A 14201-nucleotide genomic window follows, 5' to 3' on the forward strand; every position below is an offset into this window, starting at 1 on the left:
CAGCTTTCTTTTGCATGCATGCAATGCCATTGAGGGGAATAAGAGTTAGTTTGGTTTCTCGGTGTGGCAATTCTATACCTTACCGCATTGCATAGATAGCGGATGATGAAGCTTATCTAACAAGAGGATGGTCTGATTTTGCACGAATTTTAAATATTAAAAGTTACGATGTTATTTCAGTTGGTTGTCGTTACAAGAATGATTCTATACTATACGTGACTAAGGACTAGAATATGTTCAATATTGTTTAGGTAATTTGGTTTTACTATTAGTATTTGATTAAATTATAATTATAGAATTTTAAATTATTGCCTCAATTTATATATTAGATTATTTTTTGTGGATGTGCTATTTTTAAATAATTTAATAAAATAAAGTAGTGTCAGATATTATTAAGTTTATTTTTATCCTTTATTTCTTTATTTGTATTTTCATTATATTTGACAAAAAATGAACCTACACATATATTAAATCGTTGACCTAAAGACAATTTATTTACTAATAAAAACAGATTTTATTTATAATTGAAATAAAATTTATTTGCCAATAATCGGTGGATAAAATTAAAATTATACCCGTGTCATATAATTATAATTGATTAATTGGTATAAAAATGAAATTATACTCGTGCTGTGAGTAATATTTTAAATAATTATATCTTAACAAAATATAATTTGAAATAATTTATAAACAATCATCTTAACAAAAATAATTATTTAATAATTGATTTAAAAATCAATGCAAAAAAATTATTAATAATAGTATTATTAACTGGGTAAATAATATAATTTTAAATTATTACTTGAAATATAAATAATATATGAAAATCTATTGAGTAAATCAATGATTTTGCACCTTAATAATTTAACAATTATTACTCAATTAACCAGTTAATTGAATTAGTAATAACAATTTTCAATTTCAAATTTTGTATATTAAAGTAGTTATTAAAAACTGGGTAATAACGATTTACACGAAAAAATCATTGATAAATTTAATTAACTATATAGAAGATAATATACTAACAGTTTTAGTATATTATTTATGGCAAGCGAAATTATTTCTTCAGATTTTCTATTAAAATTGAAATTAGTAATAGTTTAAAAAAAAGGTTTATTAATAAAATTACTGATAGTCATATTTTTATACACAGGATATATGTTTTCTATATATTATTTAAAAATATAATGAAACATGAATAATGAATGAGTATGTTATTTCTTCGACTAGCTAATTAATGCAAAATCGAGTACCATTTTTTATTCGATTGAGGTCATATTCTGTTTGGTGAAAGTTTCGATCACCTTAATTAAATCCTGTATTTGTGCCTTAACTTATATAAGTAGTAATATGTTACATATTATTTGGTATATCTAAGTAGTTATTTCTTATAGCAGAGATGTAAAAAATTATATTAAGGTTTATTGCCAAATAATTAGTGGATGAATAATAGTAGATTATATTATTTTGGGAAAGTATTTTTATTATAATTATATTAAATCAATATTTAATTATGATAAAATATGTTAATTATAATTATATCATAAAATTATAATAATTACGATATTTATGTTATATATTTTAATCATTTATGTACGTAAATAATTAGAAATCAATCAAATCAAATTATCACGGTAAATAATATGTTGTATATTATTACGAGAAATAATCCATAAATAAAATTAAAATTACACCCGTGTCATATAATTATAATTGATTAATTGGTATAAAATGAAATTATACCCGTGTCATGAGTAATAATCTAAATAATTATATCTTAACAAAATATAATTTGAAATAATTTATAAACAATTACCTTAACAAAAATAATTATTTAATAATTAATTTAAAAATCAATGCAAAAAATAATTTTTAATAATAGTATTATTAACTGGGTAAATAATATAATTTCAAATTATTACTTGAAATATAAATAATATATAGAAATCAATTGAGTAAATCAATAATTTTGCACCTTAATAATTTGACAATTATCACTCAATTAACCAGTTAATTGAATTAGTAACAACAATTTTCAATTTCAAATTTTGTATATTAAGTAATTATTAAAAACTGGATAATAACGATTTACACGGAAAAATCATTGATAAATTCAATTAATCATAAAGAAGATAATATACTAACAGTTTTAGTATATTATTTATGGCAAGGAAAATTATTTCCTCAAATTAAATTTTATATAATTATAGTAAGTCACTATAATTAAAACAATATAAAACTGCTTTATATATAGCAATAATATTATACATATTTATATATCTCTTCTTTTATCTCTTTTTTAAAAATATTGGCATATAATTAATATAGAAAATATATAATATTAAACTGTTTTGTTATGCATATATATAAAGTTATATAATAACCCGTATAATTTATACGTATGACATAATACATATGTCAAAAAAAGATTCCATAATTTTTGAAAACTACTGTTTTGTTATATGAAATTAAAATTGAAATTAAATAATTTCTATTTATATAATTTTTTTCTATTAGTATCAAGTATTAGTGTGTGTATATATATATATATATATAAGTCGTAATAGTCAATTGTTTCAATTATTTTGACGTTAATGCTCTTGCGAATGAACAAAGTGGCTATTTAGAAAGGCTAACTAATGAGCAGAAATTTGCATACGATCAAATAATTGGTGCTGTTAGCGATAATATGGGTGGACTTTTCTTCTTATACGGTCAAGGTGGTTGTGAAAAAATATTCTTATGGTCAACTATATCATGCTCAATTAGGTCTAAAAGAGGTATAGTTTTAAATGTTGCTTCGAATGGGATTGCTGTACTTTTGTTGCCTAATGGAAGAACTGCACATTCAAGGTTTAAAATTCCTTTGGCCATAAATGAGGATTCTTTGTGTAGCATTAAACAGGGAAGTCCTCTTGCAAGGTTAATATCCAAGGCCAAATTAATCATATGGGATGAAACTCCAATGATAAGTAAGTATTGTTACGAAACTTTAGACAAATGTCTTAAAGACATCTTAAGGTGCTCAGATTCGTATAATGCTCATTTGCCATTTGGAGGTAAAGTTGTTGTTCTCGGAAGAGATTTTAGACAAATTTTACCTGTGATTCTCAGAGGCTCAAGGAAAGATATAATTCAGTCTTCTATTAATTCTTCATATTTGTGGCATAACTGTAAGGTTTTGAAGCTTACAAAAAATGAGATTGTCACTAGGTGAAAACAACAACATACAAGAACTCAGAAATTTTGCAGAATGGCTACTCAAAATTGGTGATGGTTTGGCTGGTGATACAACAGATGGTGAATCGATCGTTCATAACCATCTGACATTTTGATTAAGAACTCTGAGACAACTTTAGATGACCTCATTGATTTCGTGTATCCAGATATATTATCCAATTTATCCGTTGAAAATTATTTCAATGATAGAGCAATTCTTGCACCAACTTTGGATTGTGTCACTGATGTCAACAACAAGATGACTGTAGGGTTACCTGGACAAGAAAGAGTCTACTTAAGTTGAGACTCTGTGTGTGCTGAAGAGGGAAATATGGAATTTGAGTTAGATGCTTTCTCGCCGGAGATTCTAAATGAAATAAATTGTTCAGGTCTACCACCACACAAGTTGGTTCTAAAGGTTGGCGCTCCTGTTATGTTGCTGCGAAATATAGACCAAACTAATGGTTTGTGCAATGGAACAAGGATGCAAGTTAGAAGAATGGAAAATCATGTGATAGAATGCAAGACTTTAACTGGTAACAAAGCTGGAAGTATTGTTCTTATCCCAAGACTGAATCTAATTCCAAATAATGAAACATTACCGGTCAGGTTTCAAAGAAAACAATTCCCAATTATCATGTCATTTGCAATGACAATAAATAAGTCTCAGGGACAAACTCTATCGAAAGTTGGAATTTACCTTCCAAGACCAGTTTTCACCCATGGTCAATTGTATGCTGCGTTATCAAGGGTAACGAGTAAAGATAGTCTGCGAGTGCTGTTGCAAGATCATGAACACTTGGAAGATAACTGCACGATGAATGTGGTATATAGAGAAGTTTTTGAGAGCCTATAATAAAAAGGTAATAACCAAATGTCTTACTAAATCTATTTATTTATTAAAATTTATTACTATCACTTAAAAAATTTAGAAATTATAAGAACTAATAGATGAATTCTTATTGTACATTAATAGTTTGAGAATATTAAAATTATCATTAAAATTCGTATAATTTTATTCTCTTGACAAACAATTTTATAATTACGTTAATCATATAATTTTATATACAAATATTGATACAGTGTTGTTTCATGTATATATTTTGTAGGTATCAAAGAATAGTATTGAATTGTTATTCAGTAAGTTTAAATTATTTATTGTTTATTACAAAACTTTCTGCATTAGGATTCTCTATTAATTTGTTCTTCATTTTGAACTGATTTTAATATTTTCTTACTTCATAGTAAACCAACATATAAAACTTTGTTGGTAGATTTAAGTATTACTAGATTATTTATGGTCATATTGAGTATATATGCCTGATTTATTGAAAAAAGTATATTAAATAACTATTTTATAGTTAATACAATTAACACTATATTAAGAAAAGAAAAAACGCATACAAGTTATTTTTTTATTAATTAAATTATTATAATTAAAATGAAATTTAACATAACAACTTAAAATTATAATTTCAATCTTATCACGTGCATGGCACGGGTGATTAAACTTGTAATAGTATGATAATTGAGAATATTAAATGAGATTTGAGAATAATTAGTTATTCTATTTCTAAATTTGAATTATAAAGTTGGATGAGATCCTAACTGATTCTGTTTCAAATTGAGTTATAATATGATTCATAAATTTGAAAGATTCAAATTAAAATAGTAAGATGTGATTCAATAAATTTAAAATCAACAACAAATCTCATACTATATATAGGTATGCCAAGAGTAGAGAAAAACATGAGAAAGACAGAGAGAATAACAAGGGTTGTTATTCCTTTACCTCTATGCACATAAATGTATGTGAGACTAATTCTTAAAGAAGAATTTTATGGTGTGCAAAGAGTTGCAAGAGGTTTCTCAATTTAGATCAGATGTCCATTGGTCAAGGGGTTGACAGCAAATGTTGGTCTCGGTGTGGATACGCATAGTGCCTTCGTACCATCGAAGGAGAAAAAGATTTTTACTAGTGTACTCAGGTATTTAAATCTGATCTACTATTATATTATATTATAGGAATAAAGTTTAAGCACAAAATAGATCTTTAGGATTACTTTCTTTTCTTCCGCTACGTGTTATGAACACATGGTAATCCTTCATTTAGAATTTTATCTTTTGAATACCTATACACTTTAGGAAAAATGCATATCATATGGTTGTTTTTGAAAATATCTCTATTAAGACATATCTTTATTTAAATATATTATATTATTAATATATGCGTGTCCCCGTGTCCGACAACTTTTTAAAATTCGCATGTCACCGTATCGCGTGTCGTGTCGTGTCCCGTGTCCGTGTCCGTGTCTGTGCTTCATAGAATACTATACTATAGTGCGTTGTACTTTCAATTAAGAGTAAAGATGATTTTTTTTGAAAAATAGAAAAAATTTAATGAAAAATATATTACATGCTGATCTTGCCTGCGAAATAGATCAGTTGTTGATTGCCGAAACTTAAGTCAGTATATTGTATTCTCTGAAAAACTTGATTTGATAGAATATCTTACCTTGTTTTATATGATGAGCTCCTCGTCTGTTACGTTTTTTACATTAATCGTCAGTTTCAAAATGATTGATATTGTAATTGACTGATGTGCCATTTGATCGTCAGTTATGGTAGGAATATAATTCTGACCGAGTTATGGCTTATGAAAGGCCGAGCTTATAACGGGTGACAGTTACAGCTCTTAGTGATAACGGCTATAATGCCGAGTAATAGCTCGCATTTAAAGGCGACCATATCATAGCCCCCAAGCTTGACCTGAGGAGAGAATTTTTAACAAAGCAGGTTGAGCTTATTTGATGATTTATAACTCGGTCATACAAGTTATTGAGTGAGCCCCTAATTCAACTTACTTTATTAAAAAATTGGTTGATTTTGTGTGACGTGGGGAGTCACGTTTTTCCTTTTCACTGAGAAGAGAGAGACATTTATTATTGCATTTAAAGTTTTGGCATGTTCCCAATGTTACCTGCGTCATTTGACGTGACCAAAGAGCAGTTAGATCATTTTGAAGTCTTGATTTGTGGTGTTACTCTTATTCCCTTGTTTAATGCTCTATGTGTTGCTTGGTTTCATTTGCCGTTTGGTTTTTCTATTCTTTGGGAGTAGAATGAGTAAGAAAGGTATGTATGTTTTATCTTTCTACTTCTAATTTTTCTTCTTCTTTCTTTCTTATTTCTGTGTTGCTATCTGCTCTGTTCGTAATGGATTTTGAAAAAGAGAAGAAGGATGAGATTGATGGGTCTTATGAGTGGGTTAATGATGATGTGAAGTCTCGGGTGTCGTTGTTTGTTGATGAAGCTGCTGTGAGGGAGGTGGATGTGGGGAGAGTGGTAAGGGTAGGTTCTGGTTTGCAGGTTGAGTTGTTACCGTGTAGTGTAGATGATAAGGTTTATCATCGAGGGCAGGGGTTTGAGTTTTTCTACATGCACAGATGTGTGCTAGAGGAACTGAGAGTGAAGTTGCCATTTACTGACTTTGAGTGTCAAGTATTGAAGCAGTTGAATTGTGCTCCTTCTCAGCTTCACCCAAATGGTTGGGCTTTCCTTCGTTCGTTTGAGATTCTTATGGAATACCTGGAAGAGACGCCATCAGTGGATTTGTTCTTTTCTGTATTTCAAGCAAAGGGGGTATGGAAATGGGATTGGATTAATTTTAACAGCACCCTTGGATTTGGTATTTTCAAGTTGTATAAATCTTCCTTCAAGGATTTCAAGGAGATGTATCTTAAGGTTAGGAATTTGGAAAAGGATTTTCCCTTTTATATTGATGAATATTTGGCGGAGAGGTTTCCTTTTTGGTGGTGCTTGGAGCCTCAGAACATACTCGGTCCCAAGGTTATATCTCCGAGGAATGTCTGTTTGATTGAATTTTTGGTTGAAAATATTGGTAGTAAGGATTTGATTTCTATGTATGAGTTACTGAAGTGGGAAGAAGATAAAAAGTCGGTGGTAGGGTACCTGGGTGAGTTTCGGGTTTTGTTTTGGTTATTTATCATTTTCGTACATGTTTCTGATAGGCTGTGTTTGGTTTTTGTAGGTGGTAAATATTTTGGTGTTTTGATTGCATCACTTAGGTCTCGATTCAAGAATAAAAATTTAGAGAAAGAAATATCTTCGTTGAACTGTGAGAAGGTTGCTGGGGCTGGAGAAGTTAGCCAGCCTCCTTGTGGGTGTACGAAGGTAATTCTGAAGAAGAGAAAATTCGACGTGGTGGAGTTGTCCGAGGAATCGAGTGGGAAGGATCTGGGGGTTCCGTTAGAAGAGGTACAAGCTTTTATGAGGAATTAGAAAAAACTTCATGAGGTTTCTAAGACGAGCGAGGGTTTATGTGTGGGGAAAGGAGTATCCCTATATGGCTATGGTTGACGAGTATTGTCAATTTTTTGCCGACGTCTCTCTTGCGAATGAGGTCGGGGAACTTGTGATCGGGAAATACATGCAGGTATGTTCCGAGTTTATTTGTTTATATGTTGTTGTAGTGAGAACTTTTATGTAGCTGGTAATTTTTTTCCTAGGTTGTTGGTTTGCGCTTGGCTAGTCTTGGGCGTAGCCAAGAGTTGAAGCACAAAAAGGCTTCGGTGAAAAAAAAAAGATCTTTCTTTGGTAAAAGAGGAGCTGAGGAAAATAAAAGATGTTGCTGAATTTGAGAATAAGTTGACTAATACTGAGAAGTTGATGAAAGAGACCAAGGAAAATTATGCTAAGGATGTCAAAGATTTGAAGAAAAAGGAAGGTGATTTGGTGAGAATGGAATCTCGGTTGATTGAGGTTACTGCTCAGCTTAAAGAGATGGAAAAGAAGAAGAGGGATGAGATTCTAGATTCCTTTGTTGAGGGGTTTGAAAGGGCATGTTTACAGGTAAAGTTCTTGGCTCCAGATGTTGATCTGTCTGAGATGGATCCTGGAAAAATTTTTCGTGATGGAAAAATGGTTGAAGATGATGGTGTTGCCGAAGATGAGGCTGAGAATGTGTAGTTTGTATCTCTGATATTTTGTATATGTCCCATTTTGATGGATTTTTGGTTGTGTTGGATTATAGTGTTTCAGACTTTGTTTATAAGTACTGTTATTAGCTATGTTAATATAGCTGTTTTTATTGGAGATGTGTATTTTCCATTCACTGAACTTATTTTTATTTGTTTTGAATTTGGTTTGCTCTTTGATAGAGCTATTTTGAATTTTATATTATTCTGATGGTTAAACACAATATGTGTGTGTTTAAATTTGCCTTTTGTTGATATTTGTTTGATAAAGGCATTGGTATAATTGTGTTGATGGTAGCACATTTAATTGTGCTTGTGTTTGCTTGACCTTAGTCGATAGTTGTTTGATTGTTATATCCTTAAATTGAAAGGATAAGATTAGTATAGGTCATATTGAAGTATTTGACGTGAATAGTTGAGATCGGTTATATCTGATGAAGATATAATTGGAGAGATAGTAGTGATTGATGGAGATCGGTAATTTATTTATCCGATTTGTTCGGTAAAATCTGGTGAGTTCAACTCTAAATAGAAGTCAGCATAATAAAAATATAAGTTTGAAAAGAGGTTAAAAATTCTCAATGAAAGATAGAGTAAAGTAGAAAATATAGGATGTTAGATGTATTGATGGACCTTTGATTACAAAGATGCAGGTAGGCAAGTCTCATTAAAACCTCTCCAAACAAAACCCTTGTTGGGAAAAATCTTGGTAGTAGGAAAAAGAGTACAAGCCTGTCCCCAACTTTTAACTATAAAATTTCTTTAGAGAGGAAATATTCCAAGTATTAGGTAAGATTGTACCATTTAATGATTCTAATCTATACGCTCCGTTGCCGAGGACTTGTGTTACTCGGTATGGGCCGTCCCAATTTGCGGCGAGCTTTTCATGGGAGGGTGGTTTTTGTGAAACCTCTGTTTTCTGAAGTACTAAGTCGGCCTCTGTGAATGATCAGCTTTTGACAGATCTGTTGTGTCGTCGGGCTATTGCTTGTTGTGCTGCGAGTTGGCGAAGTGTAGCTAAGTCTCTTATTTCTTCAATAACATCTAGGTCGACTCGCCGAGTTTCATCTTGGCGGTGTAGTTGAGTTCTGATTGACCTTTGCGAGACTTCTAGTGGTATCATAGCTTCGGAGCCGTATATCAATCGAAACGGTACTTCCTTGGTTGAAGATTGTGGTGTTGTGTTGTATCCCCAAAGGACTTCAGGTATTAGCTCGGCCCAGAGGCCTTTAGCGTCATCTAGTTTCCTTTCGAGTGCATATAATATGACCTTGTTTGCTGCTTCTGCGAGTCTGTTTGTTTGAGGATGCTCGACGGAAGCAAAGTGCTGTCTGATTTTGAGGCCTTGCAAAAAAGTTTGAAACTTCTGATTGGCAAACTGGCGACCATTGTCAGTGATAATATGTTGAGGAATGCCAAAATGGCAAATAATGTTTTTCCAAATGAAATATATAATCTGTTGGGATGTAATTTTAGCCAAAGGTTGGGCTTCAACCCATTTGGAGAAATAGTCAATTGCGACGATTAGGAACTTTACCTGACCCGGTGCTGTAGGGAATGGTCCGAGTATATCGAGGCCCCATTGGTTGAAAGGCCATATGACATCGAAAAGATGCATATTCTCGGCCGGAATATGTATGACGGAGGCGTGCTTCTGACAATTGTCACACATTTGAACCTTGCTTTTGCTATCATGCTTTAACGTCGGCCAGAAGAAACTTACGCGGAGTATTTTGGAAGCTAGGCTCCGAGCTCCTGTATGTGTTCCGCATATTCCCCCATGTGCTTCGGACAATGCTATCTCGGCGTCTGCCTTGTTAAGGCATTTGAGCAATGGCCAAGTACATCCTCGTGGGTACAAAGTTCCATTAAGCAATGTGAAAAAGGTTGCTTGTCGTCAGAATCTTTTTGCATTGTCAATTCCTACTGGTATATGGCCTGTTTGTAAATATTCGATGAAATCGTCCCGCCAATCATTTTCCTGTGTAACACTTAATACATCTGTTAGAGTAACGCTGGGAACTTCTGAATTTGGATAAAATATCGGCCCTTTGGTTTTGTTCCCGTGGGATGTGTTGTATTTTGAATTTTGAAAACTTTGAAATAAGATCTTTTACTAAAAGTAGATATTGAGATAGAAGAGGATCTCTTACTTGGAAAAGGTCGTTTACCTGTTGAACGACCAATAAGGAGTCAAAGTATACCTCTATAGCAGATATGTGTAGGTCTAAACATAGTCAGAGTCCTGCAGCGAGGGCTTTATATTCGGATTGATTGTTGCTTGCTTTAAAAGACAAGGGTAAGGAATGCTCGAGGATAGAGCCATCATCGGCCTCTAGACGTATTCCAGCTCCACAACCTTCTTTGTTGGATGAGCTGTCTATATATAATTTCCATTGTTTGGTGTGGTCCTCCTCCGAGGGTATTGTAAGTTCTGGCCGCCGTACACCTGCCGGACACGTCGGCTCTGACCAACACAGAAGATCTCATTCGAGATCGGCCTACAGTTTCAGATAACCCTCGGAACATTGGCACCGTTGCCGGGGAACCTGGAAGTCATCCCATTAACATGGCGGATGACCATGACAACGACCACGATTCAGGTTTGGAAGACAGAACGCCGCATAAAAACGCGGACACGATACTCAAAGATACTCCAGAAACCAACGGAGACAAAAATTCATCGAATCCAGGAGTAATAGAAGCACTTCAAAATCGATTGGAGCAACTTGAGAAAGAAGCCCAACATCGACGAGAAAAAGAAGAAGATCTACGCCGGGAAATAAGGGGGCATCGAGAATTAGAAGATAAGCTAATAAAACTCGAAGCTGATCTCAAAACTAAAGCTACTCGACCATCCACAGAAGATAGCTCTCAGAAAGATCAAGATCCATTCACCAGAGAAATCATGAAAACCAAAATTCCAAAAGATTTCAAGCTTCCGGATATGACTCTATATGACGGCACCTCGGATCCCAACCATCATCTCAGCAACTTCAGAAGTAGAATGTACCTCGCTGATGCCTCAGATGCAGTTCACTGCAAAGCCTTTCCAACAACTCTAACCAAGACAGCCATCAAATGGTTCGACAACCTACCTCCGAAATCCATCTCGAGTTTCGACGACCTGGCCAAGAAGTTCCTGGCCCGATTCTCCATACAAAAGGATAAAGCCAAAAACGCACCTAGCCTACTAGGGATCAAGCAAGGAGATCGGGAGAGCCTTCGCAACTACATGGAAAGATTCAACAAAACATGCATGGACATACAAAATCTTCCAACAGAAGCTGCCATTATGGGCCTCATAAATGGCCTACAAGAAGGACCATTTAGCCAATCTATATCAAAGAGATACCCGACATCCTTAGACGAAGTACAATAACGGGCACAAAAATACATCAACATGGAAGAAAACTCTCGACTCAGCGAAACCTCAAGGTTCGGTTCTGCCTACCGAGATAAAGAATCCAAGAAAAAGGAAGATCGCTCTGGAGAGAAAATCAAGAAATATCACAACTACACCCCTCTTAGGGTATCCTTAGTAGACGTTTACAAAGAAGTCTGCTATACGGAAAAAATCCCTCCAGCTCGGCCACTTAAAGGCAAAAGAGGAGGGGGAAATCGGAATGAATACTGTGAATATCACCGACTTCGAGGGCATTCCACCAATGAATGCTTCGATTTGAAAAACATCATAGAAAAAACTAGTAAGAGAAGGAAAACTAGATCGGTTTTTGGCTAATCGGGATGACGAACCAAGAAAAAGAAGAAGGGATGAGGATGTGGAACCAAGAAAAAGAAGAAGGGATGAAGATGTCGGAAGATCTGAACGATTACCCCGCACAACGGAAAGACATGTCCTCGTGATACACGGCGGATTTGCTGGAGGAGGAATCTCCAAATCATCTCGCAAGCGACACCTCAAAGAGATATACCACGTCAAAGGAAAAAAGGAAGCCCCAGACATCCCGGCAATCACGTTTACCAAGGAAGACGCATCCGGAATCATCTCGGGACATGACGACCCCATGGTCATTACGATCATACTGGCAAACGCCAACCTTCACCGTACACTAATTGACCAGGGAAGCTCCGCCGACATCTTATTCAAAACTGCCTTCGACAAACTCGGTCTAGAAGAAAAGAGCTAAGAGCGTACCCGAACAGCCTGTTCGGACTAGGAGATACCCCAGTTCAACCGCTGGGATACGTATCGCTGCATACAACCTTCGGAAAGGGGAACCAATCCAGAACACTCAAGATAGACTACATCGTGGTCGACGTAAGCTCGGCCTACAATGCCTTAATAGGTCGGACAATGTTAAATCAACTCGGTGCAATAGTTTCAACTCCACATCTATGTATGAAATTCCCAACTGCGGAAGGGATAGCTACAATAAAGGCAGATCAAAAGATGGCACGTCGCTATTATAACGAAAGCCTAAACCTCCGAGGTAAAGGAGGGGAGTTCCACACAATCGAGCTCGGTGGAGTTCAGAGGCGAGAAGAACTCTGACCACAACCCGAAGGAGAAGTAGAAAGAATCCAGATCGGGGACACCTCGGAGAAAACAACTAATATTGGCACGATCTTAAAAGGAGACATAAAGGAATCACTAATACGGTTCCTACGAGATAATGTTGATCTCTTCGCATGGAAAGCCGCCGACATGCCAGGTATTGATCCCGAACTAATGAGCCACAAATTGGCAGTCTATCCAGGATCCCGGCCGGTACAACAAAGACGAAGAAAACTTGGATCAAAACGAGCTCAGGCTGTAGAAGAACAAGTACAAGCGCTACTTGAGGCCGGGTTCATCAACGCTCTAGTAGATGCTTCATCAGGATATAAGTATCTCTCATTCATGGACGTATATTCAGGGTACAATCAAATCCCCATGTATCCACCAGATTAAGAAAAAACCTCGTTCCTAACACCGAAAGCAAACTACTGTTACATAGTGATGCCTTTTGGTCTCAAGAACGCAGGAGCTACTTATCAAAGGCTAATGAATAAAGTTTTCTCAGATCACATCGGAAAAATCATGGAAGTTTATGTAGACGATATGTTGATAAAGACACAAAGCGAAGATACATTGTTATCCGACCTGACTCAAGTATTTTACACTATCAGAAAACACAACATGCGGCTCAATCCAGCAAAATGCACCTTCGCAGTAGAAGCCGGCAAATTCTTGGGCTTCATGCTCACAGAAAGGGGGATTGAAGCAAATCCAGACAAGTGTCGAACCATACTCAACATGAAGAGTCCAACCTGTATCAAAGAAGTACAACAACTCAACGGGAGGTTGGCCGCTCTATCCCGATTCTTAGCAGGAGCTGCGATAAGATCTCTTCCCTTCTATGCTACTTTAAGAAAGGGAAAACAGTTCGAATGGACGACAGAATGTGAGCAAGCCTTCCTAGACTTCAAGGAGTTCTTAGGACGGCCACCTATCCTATCTTGGCCACGAGAAGGAGAACCGCTCATATTATACCTCGCAGTAGGGAGCCGGGCAATAGCCACAACACTAGTCAGAGAAGACGAACATGGGCAAAAACCCGTCTACTTCGTTAGCAAAGCACTACAGGGATCCGAGCTGAACTACCAGAAAATAGAAAAGTTTGCCTACGCCCTGATCCTCACATCCCGGCGGCTTCGCCCATATTTCCAAGCGCATACCATTAAAGTTCGAACCAACCAACCCATAAAAGGGATATTGTAGAAAATAGATCTAGCAGGAAGAATCCTACAATGGGCAATCGAGTTGTCCGAATTCGACCTCCAATACGAGGCGCGTACAGCAATCAAATCGCAACACCTGGCCGACTTCATCGCAGAATTTACAGACATCCCGGAAATCCCAATAGAATGGAACATATACGTAGACGGATCCTCGAATAAAACAGGAAGCGGTGCGGTTGTAATAATTGAAAGCAACCAAGGAACTCAACTTGAGCTCTCCCTTAAATTCGGATTCCCGGCC

General features: G+C 35.3%; 2 protein-coding genes across 2 annotated transcripts; both read left to right on the plus strand.

Moving 5' to 3' along the window:
* Positions 1-2689: 2689 nt before the first annotated feature.
* LOC127741211 (uncharacterized) lies at positions 2690-3217 on the plus strand. The gene has a single exon (XM_052253247.1). The coding sequence runs from the start codon at positions 2690-2692 to the stop codon at positions 3215-3217; it is 528 nt and encodes a 175-aa protein (XP_052109207.1).
* A 333-nt stretch (positions 3218-3550) lies between these two features.
* LOC127741212 (uncharacterized) lies at positions 3551-4075 on the plus strand. The gene has a single exon (XM_052253248.1). The coding sequence runs from the start codon at positions 3551-3553 to the stop codon at positions 4073-4075; it is 525 nt and encodes a 174-aa protein (XP_052109208.1).
* The last annotated feature ends 10126 nt before the right edge of the window (positions 4076-14201 follow it).

Source organism: Arachis duranensis, chromosome 8 (genome assembly GCF_000817695.3).
Source record: "Arachis duranensis cultivar V14167 chromosome 8, aradu.V14167.gnm2.J7QH, whole genome shotgun sequence".
Classification (NCBI taxonomy): domain Eukaryota; kingdom Viridiplantae; phylum Streptophyta; class Magnoliopsida; order Fabales; family Fabaceae; genus Arachis; species Arachis duranensis.

What these genes read in the sequence shown, in the direction of transcription:
- LOC127741211 (XM_052253247.1), top strand. Translation starts at nt 2,690, where the DNA reads ATGGGTGGACTTTTCTTCTTATACGGTCAAGGTGGTTGTGAAAAAATA.
- LOC127741212 (XM_052253248.1), top strand. Translation starts at nt 3,551, where the DNA reads ATGGAATTTGAGTTAGATGCTTTCTCGCCGGAGATTCTAAATGAAATA.